Genomic DNA, 27866 nt, shown 5'->3' with positions numbered 1-27866 from the left:
TAGGCCTACGGGTAGGCTTATATTGATTCCCCCGTGCTATATTATATATAGGCCTATAAAGAACTAGCATGACATCCATCTTCATAAACTTCTCTTTCGGCCTATTTTAATATACTCTAAAAATACTTGCTTGCTTGCAGCTTGAATTAATTACAATCAAATTTTAAACAACGAAACAGAGAGACGAATCATAAGACAACACGAAAATGAATAGGAACCTCGTGTAAAAAATTGAAAATATCTTTTATATACGAATAAATTTGAAAAAAAAAACTTGGAAGAAGCTATAGTGGACTGCACTAATTAATTTGACATTAACAATAGATGTATTTCATATAGACTAATTCTGTCATGTATATAGGCCTACGTCTTAATCTCTTCTCGATGATCATAAAACAACAACACTTATGAAATTATGAATTAAAGGAAAATGCTCGATATTATTTCCAATCTCTAATGATGATTTTTGAAAGAAATAGAATGATAGGCCCGTAGCCAGGCTGGGGCTGCGGAACGGTTTTCAAAGTGGGGGGGGGGGCTGACCATGCATCATGGTTTTACGTTTTTGTACACGGTTTTGGAAAAAAGTGGGGACTGAAGCCCCCCCCCCCCCCCCCCCCCCGCTTCCGCGGCCCCTGGTATAGCCATTTTTTTCCGGGGTTCTGGGAATTCTAAAAAGTCGAACTCTGTTCAGTTCAGTTTCCCCTAAACTGTAAAAACTGTGGTACTGACAATTAGCCTTTTGTAGCTAGAGGTAGAGGACCACACGCTGAGGTGTTAAAATTACACCTAGACATTGAACGTAACACCTATGAGTGTAAATGTAACAACCAAAGGCGTTGTAATAACACCTATATAGGTGTTAAACTGACTGTCAATTTAACACCGGTGTAAAATAACTGATATGTGGTCCTCTATGTACACCGGCTAAAACCAAAGTTTTTGCTGTGTAGGGAGAGCCAGAAAAAATATTTTAATCCACATTTCCCCCGATCGGCCGCTAAAAACTAACTAGGCATATAAACTAAAAGCAAAGTGCATCATAATTTTTTTTCTCTCACGATTAGAACAACATAAGGTGTCTCTTTTTTAAAGGACAAGTCCTATAACAAAAAGTTGATTTGAATAAAAAGAAAAAAATTCAACAATTGTAAGCATAACACAAAAAATTTCATCAAAATCGGATGTAAAATAAAAAAGTTACTAAGACATTTTAAAGTTTCGCTTAATTTTACTGACAAAACAGTTATATGCACATCCTGGTCAGTATATGCAAATGAGGAGAGTCCACTGGCGTAAATCCCGGGGGGATGGGGGGATATATCCCCCCCCCCCACTTTTCGAGGAGGGGGGGATGGCCTGTACAAACATCCCCCCCCCCCACTTTTTACGAAAGAAATGACAAAAAAATCACAAGAGATAATTGATTTATTGGTGAAGATTCTTCCTGAAATACCGCTTAACAAATAAAACAATATTATTGAATCATAAAATGCAAATAAAGAGCCAGTTCACCATTTCCAAACGAAATACTTATGTCCTTATTATAACATTGAAGAGAAACTCCCGTTTCTTCCAATTCATCAATGTTGGGGTCTTTGGGAAGGGATTAAGATGGAATGTCAATTCTTTTTTAATGTAATCTCTAATAAAACCATTAAACCATCATGGGGTAAAAAAGATAATAATATTGGAGGGGTATTTGCCATATGGACATACAGTGGCGTAACTACGGGGGGGGGGGGCATGGGGGGCACGTGCCCCCCCCCCCAAGCGGCTGACCAAAAAAAAAAAAAAAAAAAAACGGGGAAAAGGAGAAAAGAGGGAGAAAGGAAGAGAAGCGTATAGTGGAAAGAAGAAAATATTATTCATTATAATGTTATATTATAATTATGTTATGTTACATTACATAAGAAACATTTTTATCATAACTTCATGAAACATAATTTGCCCAGGGCCTACGTATTCATTGTTCCTGGTGCTTGCATTGTCTGTTAACGAGATATATAATGCTGTTGTACTGAAACATCCCGTTTTCAAGTCAATATAAACCAAATATATTTCCTAGCACTCGAGTTATCATTGTTTTATGTAGTGACATATGCTTCGTTTTCATGACTCAAAAAGTGATTGCCCCATTTTAAGGTCTTCGTATATATGAAACATTTCCTGTCCGTGATTACGTTCGCATTAGTGGATTGGTGAGATATGTCTGCTCTTCATGAATTCCTAAAATCAGTCCTTAAAATGTCCCTTCTTCTGATCTGAATATCAAAAATTTTCAGCTCGCGCTTCGCGCTCGCATCATTTGGATATTGAAATACGTATGGTTCTAGTTAATTCCTACAAAGAAACCTTAGAATGCCCCACTTCAGGTCTGAATTATCTAAATTTTCAGCTCGCGCTTCGCGCTCGCAATATTTGATTAGTGAGATGCGTATGATAATCATGATTGCAATGACTACAAAAAGTGTTTCATGTGTTCAGATGTAATTCTTATAAACCAGCAAGCGCTTGGCACTCGCATTAGATGACTATGGTGAGATATGCATACTCTTAATGGATTCCTAAAATATATTCCTCAAAATCTCGCTGTTTGGGGTCAAAATATACGAAAACTTCAGCTCGCGCTTCGCGCTCGTATTGTTTAGCGAGACAGGTACGTATCATGACTACACAAATTTGATTATAATGTATCTTTTTAGGTGTGAATATAAAAAAATTCAGCTCGCGCTTCGCGCTCGCATTATTTGATCAGTGAGATGCATATCCGTTTAATGACATTGTCCAGAAAATGTCCCTATTAGGTCAGTATAACTGGCAACTGGCTCGATCACTCAGTGATTCAAACATTTCGCTGGTGCCCCCCTCCCCAATGCCGTGACCCGCGGTACGCCACTGTGGACATATCAATGACAATTCCTTGCATATCTAAAAACATGATTGCAAAAAAAGCCAAAATATTTCAGTCATCCCCCCCCCCCCACCCATCAACACGGATTTACGCCAGTGGAGGAGACTGATGACGTCATCCACTCACTATTTATTTTGTATTTTATTATATGAAATACGAAATATTCTAATTTTCTCCTCATTGTCAAGTGAAACAATGATTAATTCCTCCTGCACATGTGGAATTAGCATGTTTAATACTCTATGGTTCAGTCAAGTTGGTCACTATTGCCAAATCTGTAAAAAAAATAAAATATTGTATAATTCAAACAATAAAAAACAAAAGAAATAGTGAGGGAGTGACATCATCGACTCTCTTACCATAGTAACAGTCAGAGGCCAGTGCCTGTCAGCCAATCAAAACTAAGGATTTCACTAAAGTTGTCAGCACTGACAATTTAGTCAGTGCTGACAACTTTCATGAAACACCCCCCCCCCCCCCCCCTGTGTTTGCAGTGGGTCATGGCCGAGGCCAACGTTATCTCTGAACAATCAAATTACGCGACCGGAGCGCAAATATTTTTACATTCTGACCTGAAAAAAATTTGCCATTCTAAGCAATTTTTGTAATTAACCATGACATTTTTTGCGAAGCGCAAGGCAAAAAGAAAAAATGGATATACGACCTAGGGGGGATCCAGGATTTTTTTTTAAAAAAGGGGGCACATTTTCCCAATAAAAATTTGACAAGATAAAAAAAAAAATTAGTTTAAAATTGAACGTCATTTCGTCTGCGGAAATTTTGACAAGAAAAAAAAAAGGACCCCACTTTCAAAGGGGGGGGGGGGGGGGGCGGGGCACACTCGGGTAAAAACGGCACATTATTTACATTAATTTTTGTTGTGGCTCTTAAAGGAGGGCACTGCGCAAACTGAATTTTTTGTCGAATTAGACTTAAAAAATGGGTCATTCTAAGAAATTTTAATTATTATATTAATATATCTATGACATGATTTTTTTCTTTGGCCAAAATCTATCAATCAATAAGGGAGATGTGGATTATGAAAGTTATGACATCGATGACGTCACGACACGCAAACAGCTACCCCATGTCATGTATTGTAATATGAATATGATTTATTTAAAAATAATATTAATGGTTTTACCAGGCAAATTGACAGGATAATCGGATATTATGAGAGAAAAAATATTCAACATCATCGTAAAAAAAAGAAATGAAAGTACGCCCTCTCTCGAGCTCAAAAGCGGAATGAATGAAAAGCGGTTTTGTTCAAAATATAAAATTGAAAACAAGAAAAGGAAGGACTTTCAGATTTGAAGATGCCTGGAACCCGTAGTACGTGACACCACTATCGTTAAAACCGAGGTAAGAATTGATATTAAAAATATGGTCTTTACATCACTTAACATGTGGATCCTAGGTTACTTTCCTCCTTAATAGGCCTGATTCCACGGCCAAGCCCAAGGCAGCCAAGTTCAAGAAAGATTTTTGTCGGCAAGCCTAAAGTTAAGTCCCATGCATTGAATATTCTGCTGTGATTGGAATCGGATCATTCCAAAGACGTAACAGTTAGGATGGGGGGGGGGGGGGGGGTGGGGGGGGGGGGGGGGTCGGGACACTTTATTTTTTGAAGCCTTCTTTTTTTGTCTTTGGATTGCACTAAAAATATGAATTCAATAGGCCTAGTTGTAATCATCTTCTATTTTGTTCTCTAGGGGGCCTATATAATGTTTCCTAACATTTTGTACTTAGCCTTAGGCACTCCTAGTACCAATGAGGTCCAACATTACATGTATGGACCTCATAGGCGACATCAGTAGTATTTTGTGTCAGAAATCTTTGTGAAGATGATTATTTTTGTATTTTATCAAAACTACAAGCTATCGTACTGTCTAATCATTACATTTCGATCTCACTAATTGAATACATTGTTAGCAATAAAAAAAATTGAAAGAAATGAAGGGGAACTTACATTTTCACGGCTTTTTCCTGATTTTCTGGGCAACTGCTCCTCTCTTCTGACTCGCGATCGAAGCTGATATGAAGATCACGTGATTCGCGTTCTCGTCAGCTGATCGGTTGGTTATTCTTTTCGTCAGACGTTAATAATATATATTTTATAATGCTAGCATTCATCGCTAATTTAGGTGAAAGAGATTGAAGTTAAACAGCGCCAGGTCGGAATCATAATTATTTTGGAAGAGTGTATTTATACACTCGATCTCATACCTGACGTAGACGGCGCTATTCAACAAATGCACAATCTTCAATATAAAAATAAAACAGAAAGAACGCCTTGAACACAGGCCAAAATGCCTAACGATTTCTCCGCGGCATTAACAACTATCGTAAAGGGCGCTCCATTTATCAATAAAGATGGACGCTAAGCTGTCTATGGCGACAAAATTTGCCGCAAATATTTACGAAGAATTGTGAGAAATGGTCTGAAAATGCAACAAAAGAACCGGTGAGTACCGATTAAACATTATTAAATTTATAAAAAGATTATACATACCTTGTAGATTTAGTTTTTAAGGTGATATTAGTGCTTAGTTCTAAGCTAGGGAGGCCCAAACGCGCGTGAGTGGAGTCCCAGTTTATTAGCACGGGTAAGTATCGGGGTGTCGCCTAGAGTGGCCTTAGGGCCTAATTAAGTTAAGTAAAAGTAAAATTTTAAATTGATGAAACGTCACTTCGCTTTTTTGGCAAAAAGGAGCTGCTGAAAACTGCTTATCTAAGAAAAAAAAAAAGAAAGAGAGTCACACCTAGCGGATTACAATATCAGTTACACCATATGTAGGATATATTTTTTCATATACATTCCTTTTTGGATATATTTATAGGCCTATACAAATATTACTTATTAGTTTTACACTTACCTTCTTCTTAGTTTGTTTAATGCTTAATATCAATATCATATATGTCTTTTGCACATTACCAGTTGTTCCCCATTCTTTCCCTTTTTTCCCCACTCTTATGCACCAGTTTATTTAACCCAGAGAGCTCCAGCCCGCGTAGCGGGCTGGAGCCCAGACGCGCAGTGTACAAACGGGCATTCAGGTGAGAGTACCGTGAAGTTTGGTCAATATCATTTACATAATACATAATTTAAACAGAAATTAAGCACTTACCACGATTGTATGGATGATAGTCTAACGAGTGGCAGTTTCCTGACATCGAGGCACAGACTGGAACCTCAAAAAACGATCAGTTCTGTCGCGGTGTCTCTCCCTCTTTCAAAATTCAAAACAAAATGGCCGATCGAGACCGAGGCTAGTATAGCACTAGCGCATATAGACTTTGTCAAATTCGCGCATGCGCCCTACACCCTCTCGAACGGCCATTTTGCTATGAATTTTGAAAGAAGGAGAGCCACCGCGACAGAACTGATCGTTTTTTGAGGTTCCAGTCTGTGCCTCGATGTCAGGAAACTGCCACTCGTTAGACTATCATCCATACAATCGTGGTAAGTGCTTAATTTCTGTTTAAATTATGTATTATGTAAATGATATTGACCAAACTTCACGGTACTCTCACCTGAATGCCCGTTTGTACACTGCGCGTCTGGGCTCCAGCCCGCTACGCGGGCTGGAGCTCTCTGGGTTACAGTTTATTATGCCTTTCTTTGTAACCTGTTTGACCCACCTCTCACTAATTCTCTTGTTATTCATCTCTTCCTCATAGTCATACCCTCTATCACTGTTTTGTTCTAGATCCTGTTTGATGTTGCCTGCCTCATTATCTTAATCCCTCTTGGCTTGAGGTCTTTCATTGGCCTTACACTAACTTCCCTTTGTGTCTGCCTACTCCTTTTCTTTTATCCCCTTCACTAACCTGATTGGTCTTCTCTACTCACTAATGCCCCTTTTGTCTCCTTGTTTCTAGTGTTGCTGAAGCATGTCCACTTTATATGTTTGTCATTTTGCCTCCGACAAAGATTCTGCTAGGATCGAAAGCTTAGGCCCCTTTTGACTCTCTAACTTGGCTTTTTTATTAGTTGTAAATTTTTCCAAATCAAATGACTTTCTAATTAAAGATAAGGTAAAATTGATCGTCCAGACATAGCCAGGAGGCTGCTAGGGAGTAAAATTCATTTACTAACGTATGCTTACTCTCCACGGGAAATTTCCGTTCCAAGGCATAGCATTTTTATCTAATTGAGAAAAAGAACAAAGAAAGCCGCTCCAAAGCATAGCATTTTCTTATCGAGAAAAAAGAAGAAAGAAATCCGTTCCAAAGCTTCGCTTATTTTTCGTTACACCGTTCCGGCTGCATTGATCCGCTACAATGAGCTGCAATTTTGGTGAAAAGCGGCCGCAGAGCGCTGTCCGCCCATCGCCTCTAAGCTCGCCGGGCTAGCTAGATGCACGTATGCCCGTTCCTAAGGGATGCATACACACTCACATGCAGGCGACCCGATCCAAGGACCCCCGTTTTCATAGTTCCGAAGCCCGTTCCGAGGACCCTCCTTTTTACAATAACTTATTGTAAAAAGGAGGGTCCTTGGAACGGGCTTCGGAACCAAGCCTGCTCCAAAGCCCCCTTTTTTTTCTCACCCGCGGCACATACCTACCATTTTTTTGGTTGAGTACGTTATAGTTTGTAAACAAAGTGCGCAGCTTTAGGTCCCCCCATCATAAAACAAGTGTACAAACAATAATGTGTATGATTATGAACAATGATGTTGCCTGATTTCTAGTTTTTCTGCATTTATCATTTCATGTCACAAAAAAATATAATTCACTGAGGCGAGCGATAAATCGCTCTGCCTGAAACGGATTAAGGTGAGCAGTAGTGAGCTATCGCTCTCACTTGCTTTAAAACTGAGTCACTACACGGGGCTAATTCAGTTGATCATCGAGTCTTTCACTCCACAGAGACTCCAACTCTCCCGATGTATTTTCTCCCGCTTAAAATGATCATTCTCCCCCCCTCCCCCCTCGACCCAAACACCTTTTTGAAAACTGGAATCAAATTTTCATATCCAAGCCGATATTCAAGTTAAGCAGAGCGTAAACGCTGTGCGCATTCTTGTAGATGTAGCGGGCGCGAGCTAGATAGCATCATCCCTTTTTTGGCCCTCTTATAATACGTTGCAATGGCAATGTCCTCAAATTGATTTCAAATTGTTGCATTTTTCGCCATAGTTTTTGTCAAATGTTAAAAAGTTGTAGTCTAATATCATACACTTGACTTGGTTTGATTAATTGCTGTTTAGGATATTCAAATCTCTTTGCAGGATAATCTAAAAGTAATGACATCACAATGCCACGTAGACATTCTTCAAAGAAACCAGGATGCTTCAATCAGGTGAAACATTCGCTGATGTTCACAGAAAGCCCACCAGAACGGTTACCCAAACGTCTATGTAGTCCCACCAACGCAGCTGATAATCCTATTACCGCACAGGTCCTCTATCTGGAAGATGGCCTTGAAACAACATGGGTAAGCTTTTCTCTTGTTCTTGTTCTTCCTATCAGTGATGGACATTGATAGCTCTAAGCTCAGAGATGCCAGTCTTCATGCTTTTGCCCTGGAAACTAAAAAAAGGAGCCCTGGAAAATCTCAATTCATTACAATGTTAAAGCTCATCCAATGTTGCAGGATATTTTTTAAGCTGTAAAAAGTAGCCCCCCAAAATAAAGAAACAATTTGTTTTGCCTGTGGCAACTTCCATTTTAGGCTTTTCATGCTTAATATTGTGCAACACGTATGGGGCTTTAACATGTCCTGGCTTCTTCAGGCCCAGTGAGTAAATATAAAACTGGCATCCTGCTCAGCTGTAGGGAATCACATGAAATTTGAAGTAAGGTGCATGAATGTTGGCCAGTGTTTTTCCATTTTTTTCCTACTACCGGTATTCCAATACTAGTATTGCAGATCTGCCAACCAGTACGTTTTTGCAACCAAAATACGGCAGTACGTTTTTTCTTTTAAAAATACGTTTTTGTAAAAAAAAAAAAATAAATAATTTTTTTTACAAAATCGTAATTTATTGAGAAAAATCATCTCTTTATGTCTCTATTTCATGAACTTACACAAATATGGTTATTAGATCAATGTAATTTCAGGTAACTTTTTTTTTTTTCAATCATTTTGTTAAAAACGGTGAGATATACACATGTCAAAATGTTTTTTTTTCATCTGCAAGAGCAGTGCGCATTTTAGCTTGTATGCAGCTTGAGCCCCGCGATGAGCGAGTGCGCCACGCATTTTATTATGAAATACACTTTTTTGGGGGAAAATACACTTTTTTAATCACAGAATACACTTTTTCATTCCCAGAGGTTCGCAGGTCTGGTATTGAAGAAGTTAGGGGGTTCTTGATAGCAACCAAGGAGTTGGGGGTGGATGAAAGCTACAGCAGAAGTCCGGAAGACTCTCCCCTTGGGGGAGGTGAAAGTGCAATTTCAGTTGGCTTCAGGTCCAGGCAACAATCCTTAAAAATTGTTGCTGTTTGTGTTACTTTTGAAGAGTTGTTGATTGATGCTGAATTTAGACTGTCAATGGTCGAAAAAATGATTTAGTAGTTGCTTGAATAGTACACAATTACCACACGTCCCCAACTTTTAAATCCAAATTCATTTTATCAACAATCTTGTTAAATGCAAGAATCAAAATATATATCATCTTTAAAATTCACTATTCCAATCACATTGAATATCTAATTAACACATTATTGCGTTCAATTTAATAATAATAATAGACAGTTCTTATATAGCGCATATCACATTATGAATAACATCTCTATGCGCTTCCAAAGGGGACTTGGATATTATTACCCCGGCTGTAGCTCAAGCAGCCTTCCAGCGCTCAGTGCATTTCAAGGAATAAATTCCTGCCAGGTTTCCATTCACCCCACCTGGGTTGAGGATAAATTTCTTGCTAAAGGAATCGAAGCCATGGCTGGGATTTGAACCCATGACCCTCTGTTTCAAAGTCCGGAGACTAATCCACTGGGCCACAACGCTAATGATCAATTCAATTCCAATAAAACATACAAATATCATTTAATAGGCATTTATTTATATTCTCATAGTAGTAGTGTAATAAAACTACTATACCACAATTGCCACCTCATTTATCAAGAACAAATCAACATATAAAGCATCAATAAAAATTTATCTGAAAATTAATTTTGTGTTTTAAATGAGAAGTTTATGACAATAGGGAGATATAATAAACTTCATTGATTTGTATGTTATCTTCGTCATGAATATTGAAGGATGAAAGCTAACATTCAATAAAAGGGTGGATTAAATTCTTGTTTTATGCTGGTTAAACCTAGATTTGTCGGAATTCTAGGCATTTTCAATGTACCAACCAAGCTTTCTTATGATTATTATGATTCAAATTTCATTTTGATTATCTCATTATTTTTTTTATTTCAGGTATCCCCTCAGTTCAATCCTGCTATGCTGGAGATGGAAGAGCCCCCAAGACGAAGGAGGAGGAAGAAACAGGATGGAAACGTCACAGGGAAGTCTGCGATGGCAAGCCAACCGACCACCAAGAAACAGAGGCCAGTCCGGAAGTCTACATTGACCACGCCCAACCCTGATGCGAGAAGGTTTAACAAGGGAATCAAGCCCCTCAAGTTTCTTGGTGACTCGTCTCGGAAGGGAATGAATGGGCAGGAGTCGAGGATGAGTGTGTTAGATGACCTTGAGGCTGACCTGGAGGACGTGAGAATCGATGATGGAGACGAGGATGTTTGGTCGGAGGATAGTGCAGTGTTTAAGAAAGAAGATAGGAGAAGGAGATCGTCTGCAAAGGGTGTGTTACAGAGGCTTGGAAGTGGTGAGGGGGTCGGTGCAGGATTTATCGACTACTCTAGGACTTTGCATGATGTCTCGCACAGGATGCATAAGCAGGGTCGGATGGATACTGGTAGGAGGTCTGTCACAAGGTCAAGGATATCATCAGCAAGAGGTTCGCATGATGGCAACCACCATCCTTTCATGGATGGGGATGCCGGTGAAGGTGACTTTCACCAACCAGGGCTGACGGTGCTAAGAGAGAAACCTTTGACGAGCAACACCTCTGGGCTGCATCACACCAGGATGCATCTACGTGACCTTTCCATTTCACCCAACAATTTCAACAACCTTGATGACATCGATGACCGTCTCCCCCACGAACACAAAGATTACGGTCAGAGTCCATATTTTCATAAGCAGAAGATCCAAGCAAGAGGCGAGTCTGCGAGGAAGAAACTCAAACAGTTCGCTGCACATCCAGAGCAATACAAGGACACTGGTTTAGATTTCGAAGACCAACAACTTCTTGCCAACCTTGATAAGACTGGGATTGATGGAAAAACTAAGGGAAGAGTTCTTGCTGCAGACACGCCGGTATCAGACTATGGTTTGCGTGTTACTCTTAGACGCAGAAGGCATCTTCTGCCTAAACATTATACCGAGAGGTTGCTCCTAGACTCATGATTATGTAACTCTAATTGTGAACAAGTAATATAGACATCAGAGAGGGAATCAAGAAAATATTGGGACAACTGTAATATCCTTGGCAATATGGAATATTGAATATGCTAATTAATTAATTAATGAAATCAGACTAATTCTGGTGTAAATCTAGACAAATCAGATAAGAATCTAATTCAAACTGATTTCCCACAGAATGAATTTTGCATTTCACCTTCTGTGATATCATACAGGGATCTATGGAAAATAATGGACAGTATATAGTGCTGTTTCATCATAGCTACACATTATTAGAATAAAAGCATATTCTGTACGATGGATGATAAATTGGATTTAAAGTGAAATAAAAAATAGTTAAAGTACACGATATCCCTTTGGTAACATTGATGAGAATTGTCAAGACACTGATGCATGCATGAGTATACTGTTAAAAAAACACCCTTTACAGATGTGTGTATTTTAGATTTTGGCATTGATGGCTTTCCATATTTGTGATTAATTGTATCAATTGCAACACTTTGTTTGATGGGCCCTGATATCTGACACATGTCATAGTTGAAGCTACAGTGTACCATTATAAAAGAAAATGAAAGTCATTCCAAGTTCAAAGTACTTTCAATTTTTGTACAATAAGGCTATTTGTAGGAAGTACTTTCATATAAGCAGACAGCTGTATGTGTAGGAACAGGAATTCCGATGTTGTATAGAAAGCCAAACAAAAAATAGTTTAACTCTAGAAAATGCACTGTTGTAGGCTTGGTATTTGAGTGACTTGACAGCTCATTGTTTTTATTCTCTCTGTCACTTCCCAGGGAGTGGAGATTGTACATGTATCCACTGGCGGATCCAGGGGGGGGGCATAGCTGGCCCGTGCTCCCCCTTTTGAGAAGCAAAATTAAAATTTGTAATGTGAAAATGCCGTTGAAACAGAAGTGTGCCCCCCCCCCCCTTTTGAAAGTGAAGACCCTTTTTTTTCTTTTCTTTTTTTTGCTTGTTAACTTTTTCTGGGAAAAATGTGCCCCCCCCCCCCTTGGAAAATCCTGGATCCGCCCCTGCATGTATCGTATGCATGCGAGCAATAATTGGCTCACCTCGGTAATCTGTACAGCACTTTATAGTTGGAGGCATCTTCCTATGATGGAAATACTAGTACATCGTCATAAAGCAAAATATTATTACTAACAAATATTCCAGGCTGTGAGAAAATATCTAGAATCCTAATTTTAGATCTTAAAATGATTTAATTAAGATGAATCAACAACTTTTAATGTGACTTAAAGGACAAGTCCACCCCAACAAAAAGTTGATTGGAATAAAAAGAGAAAAATCCAACAAGCATAACAATTAAAATTTCATCAAAATCAGATGTAAAATAAGAAAGTTATGACGTTTTTAAGTTTCTCTTAATTTCACACAACAGTTATATGCACATCCCGGTCGGTATGCAAATGAGGGAACTGATGACATCACTATTTCTTTTGTATTTTACTATATGAAATATGAAATATTCTAATTTTCTCCACATTGTTCTGTGAAACAAAGTTTTATTTCTCACTGAACATGTGGAATTACCATTGTTTAACATTTTATGGTTCAGTCCAGTTGGTCCTTATTGTCAAATCTGTAAAAATTGAAATATTGTATACCGTAATTCAAACAGTAAACAGCAAAGGAAATTTGCATGTGCCTAAATTATTTTACATCCAATATTGATGAAATTTTCAGCATTATGCTTGTCTGATTTTCTCTATTTATTCAAATCAACATTTTTCTGAAGTGGACTTGACCTTTAAATGATTTCACCATGAAAAAATGGATACGGTGTCAGAACTTGTAGTATTTTCTGTTTCCAGGATTCTGACATAATTTCCTACGAAGTGGGACGGGGCCGTTTCATAAAGCAGTTCGTAAGTTAAGTGCGACTTTAAGAACGACTGGTGAACCTTTCTTACGCACATAACCATCACCAATGAATGTATCATTTACCACAAGAAAGGATCACCAGTCGTTCTTAAAGTCGCTCTTAACTTACGAACAGCTTTATGAAACACCCACCCGATCTTGCAATATCTCAGCCATGCTACACAACAAGAATTCTCCACAGGGCAACCCTTGTGTGATCGTGAAGACACAAATCAGATCAAATGAGTTAGATTATTTTAAGACGTAGGCAGTACTGGACATGTGATATAAATGGTATTATTGCACAACAATGCTTTCTGTAAATGCATGCACCACATTATGTTGTTATGAAGGTGATCCATTTTTTTTTATGATCTGAAATTAAGAGAGAGAAACTTTGGAAATGAAATAAGACATCAAGTGAGAAAGTAAACTACCGGTACTTGGTATTTTATATGACTTGTGACATTTGTATGATACAGTGGGTGATTCCAAGTCCGGTGTTGGTGTTAGAAGTACTATTTGGATTGTGTTTCCTATCTTTAAAACCTATTTTGAGTTGACTCAAATGATACAGATCACAACATTAACAGCTCAATTCGAAGAGAGTGACTTTTCAGGACCATCTTCTTTTCATGTTTGGTGAAATGCTCATGCAAAATTTGACCTTACACCAACACCAAAAGGTCAACACTGAACTTGAAATCATCCAGTGTATTTAAAGGGAAAAGGTGTATTTCCCCTGTGGGCAAGATCAATGGATAACCTGCAGGATTAATTCCTTGAATATACTAAGAATTGCCGAAGAAGCGGCAGCTCAAGGTATTGCCAGTGTGATAATATTGAACGGGCGTTGTGTCCTCTGGAAAATGTGCAATTCCAGCTGTTATTATCAATGTTTTATTTTCTTGAGGAATATAATGTTGTTAACAGAGGTGCTCTTACATGCAACTAAAACGATACTAACCAAGATAATTATCGTAAATATTGTTCGTTAGTAACCTGATGTTCTCTGTGTGGGAATTGTATGCATATTAAGAAAGGAAAACAAAGTGCACGCAGAATTTATCTAACCGAGAAAATTATATATGCAGAATAGTGTTGCAATATTATGTTTACTTTGTTATTTATTTGTAGCAAATTAAAATTATGGTAGACATGATAACATGAACATTGTTTTGCTTTGAGTTGTGTCAGTAAAGAGAGGTGGGGTAGGAGTGAGATAATATGAGTTGTAGATATGGGATAAATCTAGTTGTGAAATAAAAAAAATGAATGAAACCTTTTAAACCAGTAGAATTGTATAAAACAGAAATATCATGCAAGATTTATATAGCCCTTAATAAAGGGGAAGTTTTTATTTGGTGACGTCACAGATGAGCAACTCCATAATATGCTCACATATGACGTCACAAATTAAAAACTAAAAAATTCATATCTCTCTTATACTTTGATGGATATTTAGTAAACCTCCTTCAATATTTTTTTCTACCAAGTTTTGTGCTTTTATTGAAGGGATGGTCCAGGCTTGAGATATTTATATCTCAATAAATAGAGTAAAATTCACAAAGCAAAATGCTGAAAATTTGATCAAAATCAGATAACAAATAACGAAGTAATTGAATTTTAAAGATTTGCATTATTCCAGTGAAACAGTTCTAGACATGTCTTCATGAATATTCATTAGATGGGCTGATGATGTCATATCCCCACTTGTTCTTTTGTATTTTATTATATGAAATTTGGTTTATTCAAAAAATTTCTACCAAGAACTAAAACAATTGGATTGACAACTGATTAAATGCATTAATTATTTATTGTCGCACCTTATTTCATCATGATGGAGACAGATCATTTACAAAAGTATGAAAAAATGATACATTTATGATTTCATGTAATAAAATAAGAAAAAAGGAAAGTGGGGATATGACATCATCAGTCCACCTAATGAATATTCATGACGATGTGCGTATCATTGTTTTCACAAAAATCGTTATTTGTTGTCCGATTTTGATGAAAATGTTCAGATATTGCTTTGTGAATTTTACTCTATTTATTTAGATATGAATATTTTCAGCCCGGCCCCGGACCATCCCTTTAAAACTGACTGTCGTCTGGGTGAACTTCCCCATTTATATTAATTATTCGACATGTAAGTGTTGCACATGTCCATGAAAGTCTTACAAAAATAATGAATAAGAAGAAAGTTATGAGCATTAGTTGTATCAAGGGTTTCATTCTACTTTATGGCAAGCTATAAGTAAAGTCAACAAATCATACCAGGAATTAATCTCTAAATTTGTAAGAACAATTCTGATTGGTCCCTAGTCAGTCTACTGAGCAAAACAGGCAAGCAACGATGATCTTGATATGCCATTTCATTTCGCTAACCTTTGTGTCACGGGTCCAGGTTTGCTTCAGTTACCAAGTATTTGAAACAAGGGGGGGGGGGGAATCACGATACGTCTCTACACCTATTACCCCCTTCCTTCTGATAACAACCGCCGTCCACCCGAACGCGCCAAAATTCGGTACGCATATTCCTCACAACCAAAAGCCTTTATATAAAAACTTAGAAACATGAAAATGAATTATTTTCCAATTAACATGAATAAATTTGAAATAAAATAAATGCATTCTTTTTAAATGCCCAATCAAATTGAAATTTATATGTTGGAAATGTCATATTCTAGCAAGATTGAAAAGAAAAAAAAAACCATTAAGTACTTGCCAATAATGTCATCTAAAATTAAGTATAACGAAAATTCAGTATTGTTTTACTTTTACTATTTCGGGTGATAATTTCTCACTTACGCTCCTTAATTACCGCTTCTTTCACTCACTGCCCCGCCCTCGCTCCTCTCTCCCCTTTCTTCATGAACAATTTACCCTCTCCCCATCAATCTTCTTACTCTCCCAACATTTTTTCTCTCATTCTCTCTCTCTCTTATTCGCATTCTCTCTCTTATTCGCCTCAACCCCAGGGAATCCTCTGATTGATATCGTTGTACATGCGTAAATATTTTTCATTTGTCAACAAAAAAGCATTCACGTATCATCATACCACTTCTGTGAATTTTTTAACCTCAATACAAGACTTCTTAAATTTACATATCATGCCCCTTCGCATCTAAATAAAAGAAGAAAAAAAACACCTTTCAAGCGTTTTTGAAGGTGGTGCGTGTGTACGACAAGGTCCCCCTCTCTTATGTATATACTCCCCGTGCACTCCAGTTTCAATCCGTGCATTTAAAGGGGAATCCAACCCAAATAAAAACTTGTTTTTATAAGGAAAAGAAAAATCAGACAAGTTGATAGGTGAAAGGTTGAACAATATTGGACAAACAACAAGAAAGTTATGAATTTTTAAAAGTTGTAAATATTGGTAATCACTATACCCATGGAGACTTCAAATTGGCCGCATATGGGATGTCATAGTGATGTAAGGCAAGGACTACTCTTCCATGTACTCCAATACATATTATGGCTAAAATGTCATTTTTTCCAAAAGTTTTATTTCAAATTATATTTTTCTTTCATGATGACATAAAACAATATAATACCTGGGTTATATTTAGATTACTGCCCCGGGGGAATGGGTACTTAGGAGAAAACCACAAATCCCTGATAATAAAATACATGGCCTATGGGAAAGTTTTCCTTGCCCCTTGTCATAATTTACTTACCCAGTTGCCAATTTGAAATCTACATAGTATTAGTGATCTAAATTTTAAAGCAGCTATAACTTTCTTATTGCTTGTCCGATTTCTTTCAAAGTTTCACCATTCTGTTTAATTTATTTTTCTCCTTCCCAACACAACATTTTATGACCAAGGCTGGATTCCCCTTTAATAGCCATACTTGAAGTTATGTTACCTCCCCCCCTTCATCTTTATTTCTCTTATCTTTGCTTGTTGATTTGTATAATGTTTACTATGTGTATCTTGTAATCTTTTGTGTGTATCATGTAATATTCTAAATTATTTTGTGTGAACAAATTGAATTTCCATTTGTACTCGATTACAATTGGACAATAAAAATATCTGAATCTGAACTTCTTCTCCAATGTTCCTGCTCATTCTGTGATAAAGGGGAAGAGAATAAAACTATTTTTTCCTTTTAATTTGTAGGCTCTATAGAACGAAAAGAAACACACGCTCATACACAGATAGAGACAGACAGACATAAGAGGGGGAGAAAGGCTGGAGTGAACAAGCGAGGAGAGTGAGAGATAATGAAAAAAAAACCGGGAAGATAAATGCTGATGAAGAGAAGAAATAGAATAATAAGAAGAAGGGTGAAGATAAGAAGAAGAATGAGAAGAGGAGGAACAAGGAGAATTGGTAGCAGTATAAGGAAGAAGGCGTAAAAAGAATGGGGGAGACCAGAAAAAGAATCAAAGAGAGAGGAAATAAAGGAGAAAATGAGGAAGAATTGAAAAAAGGAAAGAAAACCAGCCAATAGGAAAAAAAAAATAATTTCATGTCAAAAATACACACTAATGCGTAACTCGAACAGAGGAGATGTGTAAAATCAAATATAAACTTTATTATATTTTGAAAGCAAAGCTGAAAAACGCAGATAATCCATGTTTAACAATCTTGAGATGGATATTTACATATATCAAAATAATCCTTGAAAATCGAGACCCCAAAATAAACTACAATCATAACCATGAAAAGAAACATATACATGGTTCCACATTAAAATAGCTGTAAAAAATGAACTTGATTTCCCAACATTCTTTCAAAATAAAGATTAGGATTCACTGTGAATTCCAAACATTATTTGTTGGAAGCAGATTTTAATGAAAATATTTCTTGATTTTATTGAAACAGCAGATATACAAAATTATATGATCATGTTTTGCTCAAGAAAAGTTGCTAAATGTACAGAACACTTACGTAGAGGTATACAGGTTAATCATGCAAAGAGAACTTATATGACAATGATTATCTTCACAATATTAAAAAAAAACAGTTGTAGAACCCAATACCGAATTAATTATAAGAGCTTCCAGTATTTCTTAAGATATATTTTTTCCTGATAGCCGTGTACATAATGGCAAGATATTCATTATATGCATGAAAAACTGTTATGCATGTGCTTTTCATACTGTTACCAACTTATTTTAAAAACTCCTTGTATAATCATCGTCACTGATTATTATTGGAGGTTTCAACTTTTCCTGAAGACTATAGGAAAAAATACGAAATAAACAAGAGAAGATTTTAAAGCCCAGTTATTGAAGAGCAAATACATTATGAAACACTGAATAACAATTTATGTGGAATGGTAAATAAACTAAAATCTGAACTGTCTGTGTATAATGATCGAGGAACACAATATTAAGCGCAAAAAGGAAGAGTCTCTTCACACAGGCATACATAATTTATATTTGATTATATTTTTTTTATTCTTATAAGCTTGTAAATCAATCAAATGATCATGAGGTATAACTGCTTTTCCCTGTTACTCCTACACAAAGAGGTAGACTTTTCTCTATAATGACGACTTGGGAGAAGCGTGTGCCTTGTGGCGAAATTTGTGCAATAAATCATGTACGGACAACGGGTCAATTTACTGTGGTGATTCAGTTCATTTTCATGACCGTGTTCATACTCGAAATATTAATCTGTCTATACTCACGGTAATTGCGTGGCCGTGTGCACATTCCTGATGATATTTCGGTAAGACTATACTCGGGGAAAAGCATTATATTGCGCACTATTAAAAAGTAGTATAGCCACTTCAAGAATGATAATGAATCTTTCATTTACAGATGTTCAAAAGGTTACGTTACTGGGGTTACACTTCGTAATTCCGAAGGTTCTTTATTCCGAAGGTTCGTAATTCCGAAACACGTAAATTGCCTATACCTCGATGTTCGTTAATCCGAAAACGTATAAGGGTTCGTTAATCCGAACATTTGTGGCGTTATTCCGAAGGTTCGATAATCCGAAAACGAAATAAGGTTCGATGTTCCGAAGGTTCGTTAATCCGAAAACGAAATAAGGTTCCTTGTTCCGAAGGTTCGTAAGTCCGAAAACGAAATAAGGTTCGTTCATCATTTAGTTTTCGGACTAACGAACCTTCGGAATTACGAACTTCATTTCGTTTTCGGATTAACGAACCTTCGGAATTACGAACCTCATTTCGTTTTCGGACTAACGAACCTTCGGAATTACGAACCTTCGGAAATACGAACCTTCGGAAATACGAACCTTCGGAATATCCGAACCTTCGGAATAACGAAGCTTCGGAATTACGAATGTATGCGCGTTACTGGTATGATACATACCCGTTACACCTATAGCTTGAAAATCATCGGTCCTGCAGAATTTAACTATTTTATAAAAAGACCTTTTAAAGTGGAAAATTGGAAAAGAATCGAACTATAGGGCCTATATAATAGACAAAGAATGAGGTAGTGGGTGATAATAAAGAAAGAAACGATGAAAGTAGAGGTATATATAAACTTACTACCTTTATAAAGTTCGCCAATGATATTCATGCCAAATTATTTTGCTTAAATCTGTTTCGTTGAAAAGTTACGGAGAGCAACTTGTTTTGCTATGTTTATATGGGTGTACGAATTTAGTTTCGAGTCTGTTGAGTGTTTCATGAAAGGTTTTGTCTGACGTTTTATCCGACAGTTACCATAGGAACTGCGCTTCTCAGCTCAAACTGTTTCCTTGAAAAGTTATGGGGAGCAACTTGTTTTGTTATGTTTAAATAGGTGTAGGAATTTAGTTTCGAGTCTGTTGAGTGTTTCATGAAAGGATTTATCTGACGTTTTATCCGACAAAGTTTTTTTTATCCGACAGTTACCATAGGAACTGCCCTTCGCAGCTGGAACTGTTTTGTTGGAAAGAAATGGGGAGCTACTTGTCTTGTTATGTTTAAATGGGTGTACGAGTTTAGTTTCAAGTCTGGGAGTATTTCATGAAAAGATTTGTCGGATGCCTTACCCGACAAAGTCCATTCTACCCGAGAGATACCATAGAAATTGCCCTTCTCAGCCAAACAAAATCAAAGAAAGTTGTAAGATCCAGGGACACGTTTAAGAAAGAATTGCAATCAAAAGCAACTCTGAAATCAATCGGAACTTGATTTTTTTTTGGCCAATTAGACATGCGCACTTACGATTTGCGCTTGAGTTGCGATTAATCACAATTCTTTCAGGAACAGGCCCCTGACAATCGGATGACAAAATTAATGTTGATGAAACGATTCATTGCATGGGTTCCATCGAGATTTTTAGTAGTTTTTGACGACAGATTATATATACTACAGAAAATCATTGCATCTGATTGATTCTGAGCAAAATGGGACTGGTACACGATCGCTGAAAAAAACTTGGTTGCGTAAATCAGAAGAGAAGTATAGTATATCAATTGCCTGACGGTCTCCCATGCCACCATTACTGCATCAACCAATCAGCAAGTGGCATTTTGCATGATGTCTACATCCTGGCAGGCCATTGGCTTATATGCAATCGGAACTTGAATTTGATTGGCTGATCCAGAGTTGCAATTAAAACACACATCCAATCACAAGTGAGGTAAAACGAAATGGACGAAAGCTGAAAGAGGTAAACCAGTGGTGGACTCATCAGATCAATGAAAAAAAGGGTGAAATTAAAGCAAAGAAAATGGAATTATATATACAAGATTTTTTTTTTCCAATAAATAATTAACAAAAAGGTGGGTTTATTTCTGCAGCTGAAATTCAGAATGGGGAAATGGTTGCATTAAATAAAGAAATTCGCGCTACCAGTTTTATCAAGTTAAAAATAATATCATTACGGTATTATCACCTGGTAATCGCATTTGGTCGGGTTAATGTAGGCATGTCAAAATATTGATAGTGACGTCATTTTCACTGCACGCACAGCATGCGTACGCGAGCTAAAATCGCTACAGCCGCGGCGAAAACTGAGCTACGCGGTTGCTTCCCTCCTGGGAAAGTTACCGAAAAGAAAATCGTGATAAATACGGGGAAATAGAGACTACTGGTTATGTATCTGGTAGCGCGAATTAATAGTCCTTGAAAAGACAGTTTACTGTCTATTTCAATATAAAATCTGTATATATTTTTACACAGCAAAAACTATGGTGTTAACCGGTGTACACCAGTTATTACAGTGTACAATAATGACATATCAATATTTTCTTGAAAACTATATTTTCATTGAGGTTCTGTTTTGATTCGCTTATGACTGCCGCTGAAAGGCACATTCTGGTCTTGAGATGGAGCGGGTCTAGTACTATTTGATGTTGACAAATCTAGAGCTTTCGATTGGGTGATTGGCGGTGACGTCGTGCTCTGAGATGCGATGGAGGTTTGTGATTGGCTTGTGGATTCCGACACGGGGTTTGGCGTGGCGTTCGGTGGGGCATTTAGCGGGACGCTTGGTGTGGCGTTTGGCGGGACGTCTGAAGAGGCGTCAGGTGGTGTCGTTGAGGGTACAGTGGGTGGATACCCATATGGTACAGGCTCAAAACGCCCGACAACTCGCATTGTTCGGTAGATAGGAACAAATCGGTAGTACGGTGACTGATGGAGGTAACATGGATTCCCCACGTGGGGATAGTTTGGGAGACGATGGTCGGAAACGGCTGGAGGATTGTGTATTTGACACGACGTGGACACTGAGGTACTCTGAACTGGTGTAGGGTGAGCGGTGGAAGCTGAGGTCGGAAGGGTCGTGTGCAAAGGAGATGATGTTTTTGCTGCAGATGCCGGTAAACCGGGGATAGGAAGACGTGGATGCATTGGTGATGCACCGACTATGTGGGAAGCAGCTGCATAGAACTGACCATTTATATTGGCCACTAGAGGGGACGATTGTCCAGTCGTGCTCGCGGACGGCCCGGCTTGAGATGGTGGCAGAAATGTGTGATCATTTCGTCCCGGTGGTTGAGGATTATTCCCGGGAAACGGTGCAATGTGCCGAAACGGCAACGGTTCCTGTTGTGGTGGTACCGTGTGCAAAGACCGATGAATCCCGGAAACTCCCGATGGGTTGCGATCAAGAACGTTCCGAAGCGCCGAAAATGGCGCAATTAACTGAGAACCCGCACGACCGGGTTGAACTATGGGTGATGTCGGCACTTGTGACGCCCCCGATGCGGTGGGTGCCGGGAAGTGGTGCGCTCTACCGGGCAGTGTTGCAGTCGCTGGGTGAGAATATGTAGTCCGCACCCTTTGCCGACATGCGGTGAGATACTGCCGAAGTCTCTTTCGGAAATCTTCGAAAAGAATCGTACCGTGTTCGGGTACTCGAAATAAGAATCCTTCCCGTTTCATAAGGCACAATCCCATTCCGTTCATTTGAAAGTCCGACTTGTTCACTACGAAGGCATATTTTGCGGCTACCGCCTCGACCCAGCTTCCTACATGCAGTGAGGTCCATTTCCGAGGATCTGCGAAATACAATAAAAAAGAAGTACACATTTAATGATCAAGACAATAAGAACTATAGCACGTGACATGACCATTGTTGTTAAACGGTTATCTTGGTATGTTTTTGAAAATTGTATTATATTAATTTTATAAATGGTAGTCAAGTGGATAAACCAACAACTTGAGAGATACCAAATCACGTTAATCACCTTATATTATCGATGACATTTCCTGTTGATCAACATGAACAATGACTAAAGATTCAGTTCCTATAATTATCATGAAGAATATTCTAAGAGTAGACTTTGATTTGATCGTTTAAATCTGGCATGTTACGTCTAAACCTTCGTGCATTACCAGTTCAATTTTGGAAGGGAAGAACCATGATAAACTCGCAAATGCAACTCAGAGCGACCTCCCCCCCCCCCGGCCGGGGGCGGGGCACTTCCATTGACGAGTGGATACCATGCGTGACCAAAAAAAAAAAAACATAAAAAGGATCTCTTTTTCAAGATAGGGCACGTTACGTACGTAACGTAGTAAGGGTGTCAAAAAACTAAAATAATGAAAAAAAGGGTATACATTTCGCTAGGGAAAATACGTGTTTACGGTCCAATTTGAGAGGGTATAAAAAGACTAAAATACTTTATAAAGGATGTACTTTTTGCCCCAACACTACGTGTTTAGGGTCCGATTTGAGCGAGGTGTGTGGGGTGGTACTAAACCGAAAGTAAAGGTAAAGCCGACGTCCGTGATCACGTCCGTGACATAACAATAATCGCTGTACTTGTTGGGGGGGGGGGGGCTTCAGAGAATACTTGTCAAGGTTACTGTTTTTTTTTCAATACTTTTTAAGGGTAGGGTTTCACACGCCAATACTTGTACTTGTTAAGGGGTGTATTTCAGAACATTTAAAATTTTTAAACCCCATAGTCACGCACGGTAATCATTCATCAATGGAAGTCCCCCCCCCCCCCGGAGCAAACGCAACGTTAATTGGCTTTGGAGAACAAGTAATGTCATTTAGTCCTTTTCGTTTTATATTAGTTGTTATTCATTGATAATAAGCTCATGAGGGTAGTTTCCACCGGCTTATTTTCCCTAAGCCAATCAGATGCAAGGACTTTCAGTAGCTTATAACATCTGCCAGTGAAACCGATGACAAAGGTCTTCACAGGATCGCTTCCCAATGCTCTGTAACAGGAATGCTTGCAATCAATCACTAAATCTGAATGACAAATCAAGATCATCGTTGCATGTGCAATTTGTGCAAAACAGCGTCGAAGTACCAATCAGAGGAATTGTTTCACAAAAATTTTGCAATTCATCGTAAGCTCATTCATTCTCACCTGGCGGTATGTTTGAAAGATTGAGGCGAGGGGAAGACGGTGATTTCGACGACTTTAGCGGTGATTTCGAAGGCGATATCGGGGACGACCTCGGTGATCTCCTGGCATCATCGTTGTCATTGCTACTAGGTGATAAGTGATTTCTTGTGACGCCATCCCCATCTTTGACATTCATCCATTTGTCCATCTGTAGCAGAAAAATATATATATACCAATTAGGATTGAAAATTTATGAACATTTTGATAGCAAAATGGGATGATACTGACTTTTTCAACTCTACATGACAATTCTGAAAATGTTTTCAAAGAAAGATTGCGTGAAGTTAAAGAATATTGCAGAGTATTTTGACAATTAAACAAGGACAAGGAAAACATTATAGTTATATTTGGAGACTAATGTGGTTGTACGCCTTGCAGGCGATGGGGCTACAGTTTCGTGATAAAGGGGAAAATCATAGAGCATGCACTATACAGCAGATACAGGGTCATGACAAAAAGCATAAAATAGACGATTTATTATTTTGCAATTTGTTGCAATTATCTCGTCGAATCATTGAAGTCATACCGACGGCCATGATAACTTATACTCGGGTGTAATACAGCTCTATGACATGTTCATGGTTTCACATTTCTTTAAAAATACAGATCTTTTACAGTTATCATTAATTTTCGTTGTAAATGACAAGGACAAATACAAACAATATCTATATCTCATTAAACAAAACAATTGAAGTCATTCAAATAGCCATGACAACTCATCCAGGTGTAAAAAGTCTTTACGCTCTCATGGTCATGCCCATTGGTGAAAATGACAGATCACTGATTTTATTACTTTAGTTGGCAATGCCAATGTCAAAGTCAAACTATATTGTCTCGTTCTATTATCTTTACGTCAACATACACACACAAAGTGGTTTGGCACGCCTTTTGTCCACACTATAAAATAATGTTGACGGATGCGTATTTCTTTCGTTTTTTCTGTCTAGCCCGATCTAACTCGGGTTTTTTTTCAGTATAACAATAAGTAAGCAATCCCTCTTTGCTTCGGTTTTAAGTTTCACTTTGGAAGGATAAGAAGACAGAAGTCATCCCTGCAACATGTTCAAACGCTGTGAAAAAAGCCACCTATCTCACAACCAGCACCATTCCCCTAGATCCCTTTCTCTCCACAATTCACCACCCCTTCCTCGCCATTAACCTCGAAACGCCCTTTCACTCAAAGCGAAGAGGAGCTATCTTTTACAATGCATATCGATTGTAAAAAAGCTTGCGAGCGCTTGCGAAATTTCTTCTTTCCAATTAATGACCTTCTATTTCTCAAATTTCTCCTAAGAATATAAGGCATTATCTACCGAATGTAATAAAAATAAAAACACTATAGTGATATGAAAAAAAAAAATTGATTGGCGCATATATTTTTTTTTAATGAGAGCGCCATTAAAAACCGACAAACCAACAACATCTCCATATCCTTACCACGCCCACTCTCCCATGCATATCCCAACACGCCCATTTTCTCCATATATTCCCCATTCATCTTCCCACTCACATAAACATCATAATAGACCTGTATGGACATGTCATAGGCATGTTAGAAAATATAAATCTATTGAAAACGACAAAAATTTTGTTGTTTTCAAAATACAAGATCTCATGGCGAGGGGACTCACGAAATTTAATAAATACGTTAATATCCTTATAAAGCTGATTCAGCATGTACTCTATATTACTTAGTTACGATAGAAGTTGTCGGAGTATTACTAATAAGGAATAAAAATACTATAGAAGCTCGTTAACATCGTTGAAGTTGAGAAACGCTAGACGACGTTTTTTTCCCTGATTCTGTTTGGGATCTCGGATTACCACTTCAATCACATCCCTGTCACGCAAGGCAAATGACTATTGTCTTACTATCATCACAATAAACATTGGGTATGCATATATTCTGCAGTATGACTTTCCAACTTAGGCTCTCTGTGACACGCCGCAGTGGTAAGTTTTAGGGGCTAGACAGACACCCCCCCCCCAAAAAAAAGGGCATAATTATAATTTCACATCAAGAATCCCTCAAAGATCTGAAATATAAGGTGATTATTTTCTACAATGATCTGATTGGTCGAATAGCTTTAGCCACGTGCCCTGCTTCTTCAAGTAAAACTGCCGCACCCCCCAAACACTTAGCCCCTAAAACATGAAAAAAGCATGGCCTATAACACAAACGGCCTTATGCAGAAAATATAGACCTAGAGTCGGAAGACAGAAACCCAACGGACATGGGAGTTTCACGGATGTGTCGCCTATAACGTCTCACTCCACTAAATCCGGATCATGAATCACGTTGATATTTGACTTTATTCATGTTATTAGTTCATACAATATCTCAGGGACAGGCGGATATCGTGTTGCTTATATCTATAAAAAATGATCTAGTGAAAACCCAGGTGGGACAGACCGCATAGTACACTGCAAAAACTCCGACCGGTGTTGATTAAACACCAACCCGGAATCTATATTATGTCCACACCAGAGAAGTATTGAAACAACACCAGTTTGGAATCAAACACCTTTCTGGTGTTAGACCAAAACGAAACTTGTGTTGTTTAACACTTCTCTGGTGTGGACATATATAGATTCCGGGCTGGGTTATATCAACACCGGAGTTTTTGCAGTGTAGTGGTACATAGATCGTATTCTGAATTCCTGATTGTGTCGTCCGAACGCAGATGCTACTATTAGGCACCGTATTTTGGTACAAAAATCGTATACTGATGGTTTCGTCAAGACGCAACTGAGAAGGAACCGTAAAAAATAGTGGTACAGAGATCGTACATCAATTTTAAATGATGGTGTCGTCCGAAAGCAGAGGCACCATAGAATATAAGCAACAGCGGTCCTATCAGGAGACGATTACGACTGAACACAGATGAGAGGGACCGCAAAAATAGTGGTACAAAGATTGTATTATGATGACTTTAAAAATACATATGCAAGGGAACACAACATAGTGATACAGAGATCGTATTCCGATAGCATCACCCGAACGTAGATTTAAGAGACTGCAGAATAGTGGCACAAATATCGTATCCCGAGACGTTTTCGTCGGAACACAAATGCGATCAACCGCAAGACAGTGGTAAAGAGCTAGGTCGGAACTGTCTCGTTTGAACACCAATGAGAGCTAGCTGGCGCCCGCAGAATATTGGCATAGAAATTGCACAAGTAGATGGTTTCGTCTGAACAAAGACGCGGGAGAACTCAGATTATTCACAGAGGGGTCGTATCAAGAGACGTTCTTTCCTGAACGCAGGTATGAGAGACCACAGGATAGTGGCAAAGAAATCGTATCAGGAGACGGTCTAGTCTGGGCGCTTACCTTGACGATATAGACCAACCCAAGATAGTGGTAACGACACGTCGGTATGAAAAAAGCCGATTTCACTCAACCACTAGCTCAGGCAAATGTTTTCAAAATGAATAGGCATCGATGGAAAACTGACAATTCGTGTTCCTCGATATTATTTCAAAGAATCCAAAATAAAAGGAAAACGCGTGTAGATGTTCTAATAAGGTAGTGGACAAAATAGTTTGTAAGCATAGCCGTTACATCCTTCTTGGCACTCTCTTACTCAAACTTCACAGTTCGTATAGTCTACAAAATACAGACTTTGTAGCCTGTAGGCTAAACGTTAACCGGATCCATGGACCTACATGTCGGAAGCAAGAGTTCAGTGGCAAATCCGGATGCTATTCTAAGACTGGGTAATTCAAGGTTCGACGCAAAGTAAAGTAGCCTGGATAATGGATATGGCATTATTGGCATGAATGATGAAGGCAAACAATAATCCCTTCAGT

The 27866-nt window shown here is 38.2% G+C and overlaps 2 protein-coding genes across 4 annotated transcripts; one reads left to right on the top strand and one right to left on the bottom strand.

Moving 5' to 3' along the window:
• Positions 1 to 4137: 4137 nt before the first annotated feature.
• LOC129268163 (uncharacterized) lies at positions 4138 to 14422 on the top strand. Of its 3 annotated transcripts, none has more exons than XM_064104870.1 (3): positions 4138 to 4279; positions 8133 to 8359; positions 10306 to 14422. In XM_064104870.1, exons 2-3 carry the CDS (start codon positions 8180 to 8182, stop codon positions 11356 to 11358), a joined length of 1233 nt encoding a protein of 410 aa, XP_063960940.1. In that variant the 5' UTR covers positions 4138 to 4279; positions 8133 to 8179; the 3' UTR covers positions 11359 to 14422. The 3 variants fall into 3 exon arrangements, with proteins under 3 accessions (XP_063960940.1, XP_063960938.1, XP_063960939.1); XM_064104868.1 differs by having other exon boundaries at positions 4154 to 4279; positions 8154 to 8359; XM_064104869.1 differs by lacking the exon at positions 4138 to 4279 and adding an exon at positions 5265 to 5381 and having other exon boundaries at positions 8154 to 8359.
• Positions 14423 to 17783: 3361 nt separating this feature from the next.
• Positions 17784 to 27603, bottom strand: LOC129268164 (uncharacterized). Its single transcript, XM_054905746.2, has 3 exons — positions 27388 to 27603; positions 24015 to 24201; positions 17784 to 22685 (listed from the first exon to the last, which is right to left on the bottom strand). Exons 2-3 carry the CDS (start codon positions 24199 to 24201, stop codon positions 21448 to 21450), a joined length of 1425 nt encoding a protein of 474 aa, XP_054761721.2. The 5' UTR covers positions 27388 to 27603; the 3' UTR covers positions 17784 to 21447.
• Positions 27604 to 27866: the final 263 nt, after the last annotated feature.

The sequence above is a fragment of the Lytechinus pictus genome, chromosome 9 (assembly GCF_037042905.1).
Source record: "Lytechinus pictus isolate F3 Inbred chromosome 9, Lp3.0, whole genome shotgun sequence".
NCBI lineage: Eukaryota > Metazoa > Echinodermata > Echinoidea > Temnopleuroida > Toxopneustidae > Lytechinus > Lytechinus pictus.
The sequence above is the reverse complement of the archived record's forward strand: the minus strand, read 5'-3'. Positions and strand labels throughout refer to the sequence as shown.

What these genes read in the sequence shown, in the direction of transcription:
- LOC129268163 (XM_064104870.1), top strand. Translation starts at nt 8,180, where the DNA reads ATGCCACGTAGACATTCTTCAAAGAAACCAGGATGCTTCAATCAGGTG. An exon ending in ATGGCCTTGAAACAACATGG is followed by an intron (nt 8,360 to 10,305) that starts GTAAGCTTTTCT and finishes TTTTTATTTCAG; the next exon opens with GTATCCCCTCAGTTCAATCC.
- LOC129268164 (XM_054905746.2), bottom strand. Translation starts at nt 24,201, where the DNA reads ATGGACAAATGGATGAATGTCAAAGATGGGGATGGCGTCACAAGAAAT. An exon ending in TCTTTCAAACATACCGCCAG is followed by an intron (nt 22,686 to 24,014) that starts GTGAGAATGAAT and finishes TGTATTTCGCAG; the next exon opens with ATCCTCGGAAATGGACCTCA.